Source organism: Numenius arquata, chromosome 7 (genome assembly GCF_964106895.1).
Source record: "Numenius arquata chromosome 7, bNumArq3.hap1.1, whole genome shotgun sequence".
NCBI lineage: Eukaryota > Metazoa > Chordata > Aves > Charadriiformes > Scolopacidae > Numenius > Numenius arquata.
This window is the reverse complement of record NC_133582.1, coordinates 2,253,731-2,271,579: the sequence shown is the minus strand read 5'-3', so window position 1 is coordinate 2,271,579 and position 17,849 is coordinate 2,253,731. Positions and strand designations below refer to the sequence as shown.

The window sequence follows — 17,849 nt, the reverse complement described above, 5'->3', positions numbered from 1 at the left end:
TAACAGAATTTAAAAATATGAAAATTATGTTGCTTATTCCAATTAAATATGTGAGAAATTACAGAAGCAAAGTATTTAATTGAAAATCATACCAAATATAAAATATGAGTACATCACAGTGTATCTAAAAGTATATACATGCTCTGAACCTTAATTTTAGAAGCAATTAGCCCCTTGACTAAAACATGACAAAACACAAAATGGAACAGATTGTTTCCTACAATCTTTTTAGACTTTACAGAAACTAAATGGGTATGACTGTAAGCAAATATAGTTTCTCTTTCAAGTTTTACTTTTCCATTAATTTTCCAATATAGTCTTCTGGAACCCCCAAACCAGTCATTTTCTAGACATTTTCAGATTTTTAATTTGTTTGTTTGTTTTTCCTCAAATGCTACAGTGGCAAAGTAGTGTGAAAAGACAGGATTTTAAGAGCTTCAGAGCAGCTGTTTAGAACTCATGAGTGTTACAGTGAAACAGGTGCTGGAAAGTGGTGATACGCAGCTCAGGACTGGCCCTCTGAAATTCAGTGTTCCAGGAGAACTCCAAAGACAGTTACATTTAGAAAGATCCTTTTGGAACCGAAAATCTCCTACGGCTTGTGTGAAAATTGCAGTATCCTGACAGAACACAAAAAAAGCAAAAGTACACATGAAAGGGATTAAATTGTAAATTGACCGCAGGAAAGTCAACTGTTTTTTCTTTCCATTTTTGAAGGAGAAAATACTGTAAAAACATACAGAAAGAATTACGTAGAGAAAAATGCTTACAGTTCTAAGAGTTATGAAAACATCTGAAACAAATAATGGAAGAATTACTGAAGATTGGTCTGTGGTCTGAACATCACTATTTTTAACGATGATAGGACAAGGGGGAACCATTTTAAACTGAAAGAGGGGAGACTGAGATGAGATCTCAGGAAGAAATTCTTTGCTGTGAGGGTGGTGAGACCCTGGCCCAGGTTGCCCAGAGAAGCTGTGGCTGCCCCATCCCTGGAGGGGTTCAAGGCCAGGCTGGATGGGGCTTGGAGCAACCTGGTCTGGTGGGAGGTGTCCCTGCCCAGGGCAGGGGGTTGGAACTCTATGATCTTTAAGGTCCCTTCCAACTCTAACCATTCTATGATTAATAATAATGACTATTATTATTGTTATTATTATTATTTAGTGAAATATCCTAGGTCATACCAAGCCAACCCAAGTCCAAGGGCTTCCTACACCTAAATCTGGAATAGTTTTGACTCCCATTCAAGGCAGTTTGGGGAAAGTTCTCTGCTCTGCAAGTCACAGTTTGTGCATGGCCAGACACGTCGCCTCAATTGCTGTGAAAATCTCAGATGTGTCAGTCCGCAATGGCACAACTGGCCTTAACTAAGGATAAAGATTCTAGAAAGTGCAAAGTGAAGGCAAAATTTGGATGTGTATCACCATCGCTTACAGGAGACCTCATTCCTTGTGCTGGCAGGATGCCATCAAGAAATTAATCTGGGAACGCCAGGACTGGAAACAAGCAAGAAGAAAGCTGAAGAAAAATTAGGAAGATTTACATATGGCAAGAGAAGCATGTGGTTTTTCACTCTTTGGTACCATTTCTCATGTCAAAGCTTCACCACAGCTCAGTAAGGTTATCTAGAATGGACAATTAGTGGTGGAGAGGTACGGGCTCATTAAACCCTCATAGAATCTGTTTGAAGGATAATCTTCTGTAGCTAAGTTGAGTATCTAAGAGCTGAGTACCCTTAGCAAAAGTACACATGATTTTATCAAATGGATGTGTGAAGCCAAAGACCTAAGAACAATAAAGCTAAAAATGACCAGAAGTGCACTCTATAGCACTGGGTCCCCCAAAAGGAGGCTATTGCACACGAACCACAGAGATATCATAGAAGTTTAAAGCAGTTTAAGTTTTTGTCAGTGTTAGGTGGATGGTTGGACTCAACGATCTGAAAGGACCCTTCCGACATCGGCAATTCTATGATTCTATGAATGAAGTTTGAAGCAGAAGCATCAATTCAAGAAGTAATTAGAAGTAACAACCCAATCAAGAGTGTTCAAAGAACGTTCAAAGTCAAAAAAGATCTGAACAAAGTCCAATGAAATATCATCTACATTCAGGAACTGAAAAAATAGTGTCTTAGGCAAATGACTGAGGTAAGCTAAAATTTCCAGAAACAGTTTGTCATTCACATTAATGTGGTACGATAGAGGCATAAAAGGAATGTCACGGTATCAAGAAAACAAACCACCCAAAGGATAACAAACAACTACAGCAATATAAGAGCAAGTCAGTCTGTGACACCACTGGAAGTCAAAAACATCCCTGTACTTGGTAGAATTGAAATCTGTAGGAAAAAAGAGTTCAAATCCACCTTTAAACTATGGTCATGACGTCCTCTAATGGCCTGAACCAACCACAGTATTAGGTGAATTACACCTGAAAACATCTCTTTGGTCTGCCTGCCCTGCCATTCCTTTCCCTGCTCTACCCCCATCTCCATCCTTTTGTCTTTTCTCCATTTCTCCATTTTTTCTCCTCCCTCATCTCAGGAAAACAGAAGGTAAGATAAAGTGTCCCATGTTCTGGGCCATGAGTGGAATCACAAGAATCTGAAATACGCAAGAAATGATTGTACTTCATCAATCATTCATCAGCTCTGAATTCTGAAGCTGAACAAAATACCTATTTTTTTTTTTTATTTGATTTGGACTTCCCACAAGAACATAGTTCTGGGAAAAAATTATTAAGTAAAAAGAAAACCAAAGAGTAGAAAACAATCAAATCTGCAAACTGAAGTAAAAGATACAAGTCTCTCTACATTCACTTCAAAACTATGGATGTTTTGAAGGGGACTGGAATAGCAGAATAAGGAGCATTATTTAAAACACTGCATGCCGCTTCTATAGGAAGTAGAGTTTTAAAATAAATCAGAATGCAGTGTTAGATATAGCATTGTATTTATTAAAAATATATCCTGAAAAGATTAGAAAAATTCTAACATTTCAGTGAATGACTAGGCTTTCAGAAGAATAGCTAAGCTTCAGTTTGAGACAGGTGGGTTTTTAAAATTAAATGGTCTGGAGCAAGAAATCAAGCATCTTCCTAACTGTGGACCAGATGTGACAATTCAAAATACCTGCTACATCATTTTATGCATAAAGTCATTTTCAATCAGATAATTTGGTTTCATAATTATCAGTAGGCAAGACATACAAGAACACAGCAATGCTTCTTGAAGTGTCTGTAGTAACACAATAGCGTTCCTCTTCTCTCAGATTTTGAATTTTGCTATTTTAAACAGATATAATCCTGTACATTTAATGCAATTTAACATAATTACTTAATTTATTAGGCAGGATTAAAACCACTGTGAAAGACATTAAAAGATCATATTAACAAATCATACTAAATACACAGGCAACCTAGCTCTTCAAAAGGATTTCAGATGACTGCAGGAAATAAATTAACAAAAATATGACAGGAAATCATTACGGATTGACTCATTAAGAGAGAGAGGGAGAAGAAACAAAATCAAATCCGATCAGAATTAAGGCACATGGCTGCCTTACAGCCATTAAGCAATACAGTCCTTCCAGTTTCCCTGATGACAGCAAGTCAGCCAATAAGGAACTCATGCTGTGACCGTTTCTGCTACCACACTTAACTCATTTAAATCAAATTCAGGTTCTCCTATACTATACTGGCATGTAGATGTTGGTCGATCTCTCTTCCTTAATACTGTATATTTTATATTCCCTACTGGAGATGGGATTATCATCATGTAGAACTACGGTTCATTTAATGTTCTTTCCAGTTCTCAGTCCTCTGGCCAATAAGAACTGAAATGCTTTGACTTCCTTAATCCTAAAGGGTTAGTTTGATCTCTTCCACCTGCTGCTCCCTCGGTGGGATCTCAGTCTGCTGCTCAGAACTGCACAAGGTCAGCCTTCGGCCATTACCACTCTGTTGCTTCACCTTCCCACGAAACTTTCTTGAGAGCTATAATCTCTTTCCAGAATAAAATATGGCTCATGATTTGTTCCAAACCCCTTGGTCTCCAGGTGACGCAGGGATTTATCAACAAGCAAGAAATCAGTTTATTTTTTCCCCCTCAACTCCTGAATGTCTGAGATGACGTCAGGGTTATCAACTCAAATGCTTAATTATAGAACTTAGCTGCTGGGCTCTAAACTGACTTTAATTCTACTCCTTTTCAAATAAAAAGGCAAGAAGCTATGAGCTGCAGAGCCTTCTTTCCTTTTACAGGAAACTGCTCCCGTTTTCAGGATCAAGAGAAAACTTAGCCTGTTGTGAAAGATCTTCCTGGGTACCATCCTTGGTTCAAGAGTAAGGAAAACTAAATGGAAGCGGTTCTGGCTGCGGTGATACAAATCTATGCACGTAGACCTAGAGCAAATGCACTTCTTAAAGAAGGGATTATAGCCTAAATGGAAAAAGTAAGAAATAAATAGAGGAATGTATCAGGCCTCGGGTATGTATGTATGAGGGCCAAACTACGCCCTTCCCTGGGGGAAGCTAATGTCGTTATTTCAGTGGATCCAACTCCGGCTGTACTCGTGGGACAGCCAAGGAGCATGGCCTCAGAAGGAAAATTCTTCTTGAAGCCTGTACAAAAACACTGGGGAGGGAAGCTGAAGAGATTTTAAGGGTGGGTAGCACTGAATATATTTTTATGGAAGGAATCCACACGCATTGTTCCTATAAACGACCACCATTTGAAGGTGGGAGACTACTGTGATAAGGAAATAGCTGCTCCACTCATTGCTAGTCTTCCCATCCTTGCCACCAGGTACCCCATTTTCCTTCTGAAAAGTTGAAACAGCTTTGGAAACACTTCAGAAACCCTAAGGGAGGGTTTTCAAAGGAACCATTTCAATTTTAGAATTCTTTAGCGCATTTAGGACCTGTTGTATAAATTGCAGCATGTTCTAACAGCATTTTTCAAGAGGAAGATAAAGGTTAGAAGCACAGAACTTCCTGAACCTACTCTTCTTTACTCACCCTTTAGGATCCAGTAGATGTGGATCCTCAGAGAAGCACAAAGTATTGGCTGAAACTTACTGCCCTAGACAGAAACACATCTGTAGTGATATCGATAGGCCAAAGATAAAAGGTAAAGCAGAGAAAAAAAAAAAAAGGTTACAGAGAATTAGCTCATATGACAAGAATTTTCATCGAATATCCACGCAGGGAAAGCAGCCAGAAAGTTCTTGAGCAGGATCAGAAGATCAGGAAAGAAAATATACTAGATATTACCTTGGAACAAAGGTGTCTCCTTCTCAGAGGGAAGGTTTTTTTACCTTCAAATTTCAATGACATCAAGGTCTTCCATAATGATGAAGGGCAGAAAAACACTCGGTTTATCTCCTTTACATCATACACTGGTTTATAGACTTCTGCTGGAATCCTCATTTGTTTCCTCTTTAAATCACCAGCTTTCTCTCCGAATAGACGACAAGACTCTAAGTCTCTTGATTTTATCCAAACCCTTTCTATTCTGTTTCTGAGAAGACATTATCACACGACCCAGTCTGCTACAACTCATCATCTATATCTTTACCAGTTTATCTCATAATCCTAATAATATTTTAGAGCAGTTGCTCTGCATGGAAATAATAGCTAAGAACCTATTTTCTGTACTTGGTAAATGATATGAAATTGAATTTAAAGAACTCACCCTTAAGGGTTAAACAAAATAATCATTCATTACAGTTATGAATAAAAATGATCTATGATAGCCAGCACCACCTTGTTCCACTCACTGATGAAAGAATAACGACAAAAAACTCAGAGAGGTTTTTCATTTGCTGCTCCTGCATGTGGAATGATTTATTTTAGGATTTAAAACTGTGCTTAATTGCATATTAAGAGACGGCAATATGTGCAACAAGATTTTATTAATACTACCGCACGTCATATTTCATACTGAAAACAATCTACACTGGCTCACCAAAAAATGAACTAACAACAAAGGCCTCCTCCATGCAAAGCAGCACATTAATATTCTGCACAGTCTGTAATTGCCATTCTACTGCTTTTTATAATATTCATGTTTGTAAGCAGTTTTGAATAGCAGTCAATTACTTGTTCTTTTGGAACGCTCCACCTGCATTTATATTACAAGCCCTTGAGAAGGGAGTCACTGACTGGTGGGAACAATTTTGCGAGAAAGTAGGTACATTTTTTTAGGTTTATTTTGACTTTGCACAAGTCTGAAGTATTTCTTTTGGCTTTGTTTTTGAAAAAGGTAACTAATTCGAGTAGAGTGATTATGCCAATAGCCTCAGTACTCACCACCGAGACACACCATCGCCTTCTGAATTGGTTTAGGAGGACGCAGGACGACAGTGACACCATTAGAACTTACTCACACAGACGCTTAAAAGACTAATGCAAATTTGATAAGTCTATTTTCAGACTCTCCAGACCTATTTCAGACCATCCAGAGAAGGAACTCTGGATGTTAATGGTGTGTGTAAGTAAATAAAATGACAGAGGAGTAAATGCAATACAAATATGAATGACCTATAAGAAGATTAGCCTAAGAGTAAGGCTTAAGTGTAGTTTTGATGTGAAACTGAGTTAGACTGGAAAACCGTGATTGTCAGACAAGTGTCATCCTGCGCTGCTGGCCCTTGTAGGCTGTCCAAGCATTGGGGAAAGTGATGCAAGAAACAAGCGTTTTCTATGAATTCCATTCCCTGTTTAGCCCCAGACTGGTTTTGCTGGGCTTGTTAATAGAAATACCACTTATATAATATTCACATTTAAGTAGTACGGTACAGAATTTAGTAAGCTGTGCAGAACAGCGCAATCTGTTAGTCTAAATCACTGATCAGGCTGCACGTATCTATCATTCCCTAAGAAAGCAATTCTCTGTATGAAAATGGGACATCAGAAGCACTAGTACATACTGACTTCACTGAAAAAAGACATATGCAAGTCTCCTTCTTCCCATTTCCAACCTGAAATAAAAAATTCCGGTCCTTCAATTAAGGAAACCACTTTGGGTTTATAAACTGCAATCCTACAGGTGAGTTGCACAGAAAACCAAAATTTAAGAAACACCAATGTCTCTAACTTTTGCTACTTCCTAGAACAGATGTTTCCCACTCATTGTACCTACTGCTGTCAAAAGCCTGTTCTGAAATATTCCCCTCTTTCCCAGCGCTGCACCAGGAGCTCACTAAAAGACTTCACACCGGGAACTAGCCACATAAAAGTGGAAACACCAGCATTTTTTGAGTCACGTCCCTCTGTGATACAGCACTTAGTCTTACAGTACAAAGAATTTCTGTTTTTTTTTAAAATCAAGAAACGTACAAGACAAAAATATAAAGATTTTATAAAAATAAGATTAATAGTGAAAAAGGCAGCAAAACCTGGCTGCCAGCAAAAAGCCAAATGGTCAGTGATTGTGACTCAAGAGCCCACTCTGAGGAGCACACTCTCACTAGAAAAATCACAGTTATTGCTCAGTCTCAAATATTAGCTACAAGCAGGCACACAAATTAAGAACCAGAAGCAACAGCAAGATGATAAGAAATCAGTTATTTTAGAATTTGTAACTAGACAGTCCTTGTTTGTATATTATGTGTAGCATTTCCAGAAGTTTGGGACAGGCATTATTATTTCTATTTTGTGTGTGGATCAGACTGCAAAAGGCTGAAATTCTACACAGTTGATAAAAACAAAACAAAAACATCCTTCTTTGCTGCTTTGCTTCCTTAGAAATCAACTCCCAAAGGTTTCTCTTCTTCCTGTTTCACATTTACGTTCTCACATCTCATGACACAGTTACTTTACCTTCCCTAATTCCAAATTCATATCCATGCAGAGGCATTTCTACAGCACAACTGCCCTTGAAGGGAAGAGAAGAGCATGTAAAAACAAACTAAATAAACAACTACATATTTTTCATAGCAAATATTTTGAGTTAGAGTTTTTACAACAAAGAAACAGACAAAAGCAGAGCAGTAATTCTGCCTTTTTAAAAAAATAATTCCAAGTTCTTGGTGCTTATGTATCTGAGAATATTAAATAATGTAGTATGATCATCTTACATAGCCTTCAATTTGAAATCTAGAAGGGACCACAAAGACCACACTGCTTGATCTGAAAGTTCAAGGGAAGAAAAAAAAAAAAAAAAAAAAATCACATCTTTTTTCCCAGAAAATGAATTTAACCATCTTTCAGAAAGATACTTCACTTTGTCTTAAAGATGATAAACTCTGGAAGTCACTGTTTTCCCTTGTAAGCTTCCAGGGTGTCAGCTGAATTTTCCAATTATCAACTTTACAAAGTATGCTGATGTAAAAATGAACCCATTAAAAGAAAATGTGAAAGCACTGATGAAACATTAAATAATCTATAGGTTGGGAATAGAAGAGGAGGCAATTAATGGCACTGAAGGTAAGGTGAAATTAATAATGCAAGTTACTGATGAGAGAAGCTAAGGGATCACAGAATATCAATATGTAGTAGAGTTTAAAAAAAAAAATCAAAACGCAAAAACCAAAAGCAAGAACTCTAAAGCATGTTAGGAATAAAAGTAAAACCACAGATAAAACCAAAGTTACCCTACTAAATGTAAGCAGGAAAAGTACTTATGCGAAAAATCAGAAATAGTCAAGAGTGGTTTCTTCTCCAGTTCTGAAGTGGGAGAAGAAAGGGGTATTTCTATTCCATGTGATATTGTGGACAGAACTGAAAACTGGGGATGTGAAACATCCTCTGCAACAGGCTAACACTTTATGAAGAGATGCTCTCAAGTGCTTTCCAGAGCACCCTTGGAATATTTCTCACAACGAATATATGTCAAGACCCACACTAAAAAATCAAATAAAAACACAAAGTTTCCTGTGCAAAAAGTGTTATGTTCAATACAAGCATAATATTTCAGGGTTTGGACTGTAAATAAGGAGTATCAAAGGAATCAGACCTTTCTTTGACCCTAGAAAGATCTTTGCACTAACAGATATTTGTTTATATCACAAAATCATAATTTATTTTTACACAGTTAATTAATTTTAAAATAGCATGGAGAAGTAAAATTCATTACTATGGCTAATCATTTCAGGTATTATAATTATTTCTCAAATAGTATTAGTAAGATGCCAATTTATTTTAAGTCCCACAGTTCACTGCCTGTGTTCCTGGATACAACTGGCAGGTAATGAAACCTGTCTTTTATTTATTAACTTGGCAGACAGACATGCGCTTACTAGAATTCACATTAATTGCTAGAATTTCCCTGCAGTAACGAAGCCCTGAAGGTCTTGTTAGAAATACGTCAACTGCAACTGGATGCCTACATGTGAGTATGTTTTTCAGAAAAAAAAGAGTAATTTTTCATCTGCCAAAGATGGAAACAGTTATAATTTGATAAGAGAATTGTTCACTGCTGCTCCTGCAGACCCTTAATATGCCACAAGGGCAACTAAATCAATATGCCTTAATTTCAACATAATTATTAAAAAAAGTCCACAGACTGCACTCTCAACCCAATATTATAAAAATTCCTGAAAATCTTGCTGTTTCACATGATGCATTTGACTGCAAATCCTGACTCTCCTCAAACTTCCTGCTGAAGGAAACAGGTTCCTTGGAATAAGCCGGTCTTTTAGACTCTTGGCTTTAGACTATTATTTGTTTTAAGTCTTTGCAATTTGGAAATTAGCACAGGCTGATATTTTGCAAATAAGATATTACCGATAAAATGACTACAGGCATCTCATCTTTATAAGTGAAATCCTAGAAATCTGCCTCCAGCTGAGTCAAATGCAATAAAAAAATTAAATATATCACTGCCTTGTGCAGAGATTACAATAAAATTTGCTGTGTTTGTGCTGTACCATTTCCTGCTCATGTAGAAATTCATTGGGAGCCATCACTTCTGACACATAAACCATCCTCAGTCCCTCACAGTGAATTCAGAGCTGTATATTGATACTGATTGAGAAGAAAAAAAAAAGTTATTTTCTTTCCTAATACTACACTGCTTAGTAGAATGAAGCGTGCATGAGGAATATATCTTTAAAGACAACAAAACAAATGAAAAATTGAGCTCTTCAGGGTGGAGGCAGTGCTAAATGTAGAGTTAAAAGGAACGTTATCTGCTATTCTGGCAGAATTTCTTGTATCTGCAAAAGTGACAGTAAAGTTCCTTTAAGACTGCCAGCAAGGATAATTAAAATGCCCTGCTTTGGTTCATACGCCCTCGCTTTTCCAGCAGGAGAATCAATCAGGAAGCACCTCAGGGTGACCAAAGATGTGCCAAGGGACCAAGTCAGCAAAGGGTCCTTTTGCTCTGCTGCCTGTGGGTCAGGGGGTGTCCCACCGAACCCGAGACTGGTGGGGTACCAAGGTCAGACAGAAAAGCTTTGCCTGTTGCTTCACCTGTCACCAGAAAGAACAAAAGCTTTACCATGGCAACTATGCAATGTAATTTTCATCTTTGCTATGTTTAGCACAGCTTATTTTATCTGTATCTTTTGGGGGCTTGCATTAAAAACATAAAATTTCTTCCCCATTCCAACCCTGTTCAGTCTTATTCCTTCTTAATTGCTGGAGCAATCTCAAATACCTTATTGTTTTTATCCTTATAACCCCTCAAAAATCTCTACTCTATTTCTTCTCTGAGTATCTTATGCTGTGATTTAAAAGTGTTCAAACAAGAGGAATAAGAGAGGGAAAATACACGACATGAAAACGATCACAAATAATACAGACAACTTACACTATTAAGGTTTGTTCTCTCTTTAAACCACATTTGTATTTATTACTGAATATATATTACTGTAACTGCGGCTTTCTTAAGGGAATCATAATAGAAGTGGCCGATAAGGAGAAGTTTGAAAATGCGAATAAGAGTATTTCAGGTTTGCTAGATCTAGATGTGGTTCTCCCTGTGAATAAGGAGACAGATAAAGAGAGCCCTATTTCAGAGCATCAGGTAGGAGAGATGACCAAAGCAGACATCGGTGATAAGTGCAGGAAGCATTAAGAGTTTGTTTCCTGAACAACAAAAAATGATGAAATCAGGCCTTACGTAGGGTCATAATAAATATTACTGATACAAAGTAAGGATTATGTGAAGTAGAAGAAAAAGTTATAAATCCCTAGATAAAAAGAAACTCAATTATACTTATGTAAAAAGATTCTAAATTTTTGTTTTAAATACTTATTCTATTATTTTAAAAGTACCCAAACTTAGCAACAGTGTAATATTATCATATTATAAATCCAAAGGTTTAATGCAGTTTGACTGAAAAACAGAGTCTTCTAGCGATTCCAACAGGCTTGGATTTCTTCCTCAAATAAATATTTTAACAAATACATAATAAATACCAAATCAGTATTTAGTTAATACTATTAATTCAAGTTGATACAACATAAAACTAATTACAATTGCTTGGACAATTGCTTATGCTTCATTCTAATGTATCTAGCTCACTTTATAACTTTACATATAGCACTATAGAGCTTTATGCAGCTGTTCTACTATTTCAGCGTATTCTACCCATCTTGATCAGGGCTTTTTTTTTTTCCTCCTAAAAATATTACATAATTCAAGAAAATAAAATTCAGACAGCAAAAGCCAAAAATTATAAGTATTATTAAAGGAGGAGAATAATAATTGTAAAAAAAAGAACAGAATCAGTAACATATTCCAGAGATTCTAGAAAAAAAAATGATCACCTGTACAGAAAGGAGTTGGGACTAAACGACTCCCTCTGACCTCAGAATCTATGAATCAATAATACAATTTAACTTTCAAATGTATTTAAAATTGTTTGCAAGGAACTTATGATGTATGTTCTGAAATTGAAATATATGCTAAAACGCATTTTGAAGAACAGCTCTTATGATAAACAGAAATATTTCAAAATGAGTAAAAAGGCTCTTGAATATTATTAATTTTGTCATCAGCCTAAACCAACCCAGGACAGTACATATTATTTGGAACTCTATTCAAGTGAACACAGCTTTAAACTACTCATTATTTGGATCCTTATAGGTATGTACAGCACCACTGTAAATGAGCCCAACTCAATAAGGTCTAGATCAATGGTGCCGTCCAGTCTTCAGCTGCATTTTCCTCCCAGTTTCCAAGACCTCTCTTAAAATCACTTTTTTCTCCATCTTTATACATATATATAAAACATATAGATATATAATATATAGATACATATTATACACAGGTGTTACAGTGACTACCGAATATAAGCGGGGTCATCAAAAATAATCTGCCTGAGAAACACAGAATTCACAGGACTCCAAAGATGATAACCCCAAGAGGCTTCCTCTGACACAAACCAGTCACTTCTGTGCAAAAATCACCTGGTTACAATCCCCCGCCATCCCCGAAGAGGACACGTCTCATCTACATCCTGAATTTTTATTACTGCCTGAAGAAGAGAGAGTTTTAACCTCTTGCATTTTGAAATCCTGATTGTGGGACATGTTAGCAATTTTCTAAAGTGAGTTCAAATTTGGTAAATTTTCTGTAAAACCTCTTTCCTGACCTACTAGCATTAATTACTTAGTCCTCATTGTATCAATCCCCCCCCAAACTGGCACATTTAATTACAATAGTCCTTCAGTTTCTTCCAAAACTCAGGAGTGGAGCAAATCTGCAGTGGAGTCTTGCCTCCTTCCCCCTCCCTTGTAACTGATTCCGATTTTGACCATAATTATCAATGTTAAGATATAAATAGGAGCACAGAGTTCAGATTTACGGCCAAAAGAGTCCTCACATACTCTAGTCCCAATCCTCACCCTGAGACTTTAGGTCACCACCAAAAGATGCTCATCATGAACGTACCTGAAGACCTTCAGTAAAAGAAGTTTGATACCTAACCTTAGTCACCAAGTATGTTTCTTCTTCTTCACTCCAGAAGTCAAAGAGCAACTTTTCACGTTCTAGAAGACTATTATAACTGATCTTCTCCCTCTGTCCCCTCTTTTCTAGTATATTCTATGAAAACACACATTTTTGTCAACGATATGTTAAAATACATTAAACATGCACACAGAGAATCCCATGCAAATTCCTTATCAAACACAAAAAATGCTGTATGATCTCAGACATAAACCTTCTCTGTTAATCACTTGCCCACCAGTCAAATCCTAGCAGCACAAGCCCTGCTTGTTTCGGAGTCAAACTTGGGACAGCAGCTCCTTCTGGATGTGGTGGCATTCACTGCAGCCCATAAGCCCATGCCCTCAAATCCCTACCTCCACCACAACTGCAGCCTAAGACAGTTTCAAGTGAAAAACTTAACCAGGGAGTTTGTTCTAACACCAACTCTAACCCAATTAACAGCAAACAGCAGAATTGGTCTGGTAGGTGTCAACAAACACGTCTAAGCACAGCCTTTCAAGCATTTCCCTCTGTGGTGAGGATCTTATTTTGCCATCCTAAAGCTAAATCCTCTTCTAACCCTAAACCTGCTACATCCTTCCCATCCTTCCCAACAAACAGCCTGAGCTAAGCCAGATGGTTGCTTCCCAGAGTTCAATCTGAGCACAAAAAAAAAATAATTTGGATTTGGACTTAATGTTCTGTGTAAGCATTAAGAATTACACATAACTCAGTGTTTTGATTTTTAAAAAAACCCCATGATATTCAGTGTGCAGTTTTTGTAACAAATATTTTAAAGTTTTAAAAATGGAAAAACAGTGTACAGAAAGTAAGGTGATATAAAAATCTAATGCTAGGCAAGCTATGTATCAGCAATTACTGCCTTTCAAATACCAAGCAGTATGTCTTCCTTTTTCTATTTTCCAAACTATTTTCTGGTTTTTAATTTCATTTTTTTTTCAGAGTTCTTGGAATTAACACCTGAAGGGTCAGAAATGGGCACCGAACCAATATGTGCTTTCCGTTTCTAGTCCTCTATCTTTGAAACAGTTATCATAAAGGAAGATCTGCCATCATGGTGAGGAGCTCAACATTTGAAAAATAATCCATCATCCACAGTATCACTAGGAAATCTTAGTATCTTAAAATTGTATCTGCTTTGCAGTAGGAATCCAATCGGGGAACAGAAGATTTCTATTCCATAGGAAGATAAGGTTCAGTTACTATATTCTTATAAACCGTATTTATGAAGCGTGAAAGGTTCCTATTGCAGATAAAAATGAAAAGTACATATCCGACATCAGTAAAAATTAAGGGATCCAATTGAGTTTATATTAATATGCTTTTGCCTAGAAGTCGGTGTCCTGGTGTGAGCAAAGTGCTGAAGTATGGGCTTCACTTTAAGTACATGCTGAAGTTCTTAGATGAATTAAAGCAAACTACTAACTTCTGGAGAGTTTACTACCATAAAACTCATCTGAACTGGGGGGAAAAAATCAGGATAACTGTACTGTTTTACCTACTCCTTAGTTACTTTTATTTTCTATATTAACACGTGGGAATACTGGTGCAAAATATTAAACAAAATTCTATTATTCATATATTTCAGAGTAATTTGTCATATTTTAAGATTAATGGATTTAGCCAATTAGGGAACATAAAAATACACACAGTAATCTCTGTAGTTTTCTGGTGTAGTTCATTAGATACAATTTAAAAAAATAGACTGTGGGAGACTGTAAAGCCAGGGACATAGATAGCTCTTTAAAACTATGGGTCACAGACAGATAAGTTTGTTCCAAGAGTACACAGACAAACTCACTAAAATCAGTCAGAATTTTTAAGTAAAAAAATTTTCAATATTTATCAAAGGATGTATCCACAAACCTACATAACCTGAGCTGAGCATGCTTCCTATTGAAGAAATAACTGACTTTTAAGTTGCATATTCTGGAATGCAAACGCTTCACAAATTATTTGTAGCTTAGCTCAAGTCTTAATGAGGAATTTAAAATAAAAATGTTGAGATATCCAGAGGATTCATTTAGAAAAGTTAAACAGGATTTTGTTTTCAATCCGAGCTAGTGTTGGAAAACATTTTCAACTTCTAAAAAAAAATTATAATTATACAAAAATAAAACATAGAAATTTGCTTGGATGAATAAGCTATTTATTCAAATTTTGTTTTTCACCAAATTTTTAAGAGTTAATTGCAAGCTAACCTGAATATGTGCCTCAGGTGATTTCTTTATTTCTCCTATCTGCCAACAACAAAGAAACAAACAACAGAACAAAATGTAAAGAAAAGAAAAGGTATTTGCACACCTCTAATCACAACTAAAATTCAGAGTCCCCAATTTGATTGTCCTTAATGGTAGACATGAAATACCTTTGCAATTAGTAGTTTTGCTTAAGTGACAAACCAGGATTAGGAGACCTGTCAGCTAATGAAGCTTAATTTATATAAAAGTATTATCCTTCTGCAAATTCTAATTTAAGTATTTATGAAGAAATATTTTTTAAAGCTGTCATTTGGTGTATTTCAAACTGATACCGTATTGTTAGTTTTGATTATAAAACAAGAAAAAAAAATTTTTAATCCTTTTCAGATTAATGCCCACCCCAAAAGTAATGCCACACAAAGTCAGAAAAGAAAGCCCCATAAGCTTTGGTCGGATTATATCGAAGTCCTATTTGAGACCATGGTTTGTGGTTGGTTGATCAAGACGCATTAATCTTCCAAGAAACGCTTCTAATGCTGGATGAGGAAAATATAAAAAATTAATTACTGTATGAGTTTTAAAAGAAAAAGAATAGAAAAGAGAGGGTCTACAACATTTCAATAGCAGAAGGCAGAGTGACAACTTAGTGGGAGGAAGCAGAAGCAGAGCAGGGAACTCTCCTTACATAAACATGTCTCTAAATTCTTGATTACGGGAGAACTGAATTATTTCTCTGAGTGAACAGAAATGGTTGTGGAAAATAAAGGGTTAAAGAGAACCTTCCTACGTGTTTTATCAGAAAATCTTTCTGTGTTTCCTGTTGCATAATAATAAACACGCATTTCCTCACCTGTAAAGTTGGGAGGCATTTTGAGGCTCTTGGTAGTAGAAAGTCTGAAAAATTAGTACTGTGGACTGATAATGGTTAAGATTGCAGCAAGAACAAATGCAAAGTAATTAAAATGAGGCAGATGGAGGGCTGTAGGTAACAGACTTAACCTGAAAAAGGATTTGGTCCTGAAGCTGAGAAGGTCAAGTAACAAATGCATTTTACTGTCCTGAATTTTAGTTCACATACGCTAAGTATGACGAAATGGAATAAATTTATAAAATCAAAAAACTTATTTTTTCTTTTCAATAAACGAATACAAGTCTCTGTTCCCCCAGAAATTGTCTCCCACTCCACAGGCACCTTCCCTACAGTGTTAGATACAACTTTCTTCAGTTGCTCCAGGAGGTATAAATGAAGGTTTCCACTTCTTGACGGGCAGGTGGGCATGGGCTAAAGCAGAATGAGATTATTCCCACTCTATTCTGCTCTTCATGTCCTACTCATTGCAACAAACTAAACACAAGTTTAAGTGTCGGATAAATTTTGTATCATGAAAACTAATATTGTAACATGAAACATGAAATCTAATTCTGAAATAAAATAATTCAACATTCTGTCCAGTTTTACTAGATCTAAATAGAGATAAACACAATTCCTTGTGGGTCCAGCTGGATACTGAAGTTGTACTTCCTGCAGAGCCAACAATTTACATGCTCCCATAATTGTTTTAACTAATTATTTAAAGTATTTTCCAAATTATATACCATGATCTTAAAGCCTATGCAGTCTTTTTACTATACAGTCTGATAACTTCCTTATGGGCAAAACTAAAATTTTCTTTCACTTTACGTCTCTTTTTTTGAATCTGCTGTTGAAGTGAGGTGCCAGCATTTCCTGGGTTCTTAAACCTGCATATTACATAGAATGATCCAGTTATTACATTTTAGGAAACAAATAGGTACAGACAAAACACTCCCCAGCACCACTTTTTGGCCCTTCTCCAAAAGAAAAGATGAAAAGATGACAGTACCTGGTGGGCTTCCAACAGCTGCTCTGCAAACTGACGGACTTCGGGGAGTAGAAGAGATATCAAAGAATTTCTTAGTACGTTGCTCCTTGCCAGCAGACCCAGCGTGTGCGACACAGTGTGCAATGCCTGAAACTAAAGAGAAATAACAGTCAATTTAATTTTTCAAAACATGTCTCTGTTGTTTTTCACCCCCCTAAAAATACCTTCATGCCCAGCTGCTGTCCCAGAAAGGGGGCGACCGCCCTGCACAGCCAGTAACTCTGGTTGTCACAGGTAGACAAATGAACAAACCAACTCTTTGAAATTCAAACACATGAGCAAGTTAAGGTGATACTGGAGTTTTCTGGAATGAACTTGATTAAATGCTGGTAGAAGATACACTATATTTTCAAATTCAAACAATTCACTGTCAACTTGCTGTAACCAAGGCATTTCTCCTGAACCAGAGGAGGAGTGATGTGAACTTACATGAGAATTATATCACAACGTTATTTTGTAAAACACTACTAGAAGAAATTATCATTTCTATATACAAATGTACCGAGTTCTTGGAAAGAAAAAAGGAATACACATGAAATATAATGACTATAATTTATATTTTCATATCAGTGTATACTCCTACAACATTAATATTCAGTAGCTCTTTGTAAATGAGTATTTTTGACTAACAAAAGGATACTCTGGCACAAATTTGCGTGTCTAAGAAGACCTTCCATGTCTTAACCAGTCCAAAGCAGACCACCACATCCAATTAACAACCTAATTTATTGCTCTGGCCAGCTCACGTGTGCATATATACACACATATATTTAAATAAGAATACTTGCCCACCATTGGCAAGTTTGCATAGGATGAATCCTCCTGGAAATCATTTCCAAACACCTG

General features: G+C 36.5%; 1 protein-coding gene across 1 annotated transcript in view; it reads right to left on the bottom strand.

Annotated features, from left to right (window-relative positions):
• MEI4 (meiotic double-stranded break formation protein 4) overlaps nt 1-17,849 on the bottom strand; it is a 44,084-nt gene that overhangs the window by 4,308 nt on the left and 21,927 nt on the right. Inside the window, exon 4 of the mRNA XM_074150949.1 lies at nt 16,965-17,096. Coding sequence (XP_074007050.1) covers nt 16,965-17,096 — 132 coding nt within the window. The remainder of the gene's footprint in view (nt 1-16,964; nt 17,097-17,849) is intronic.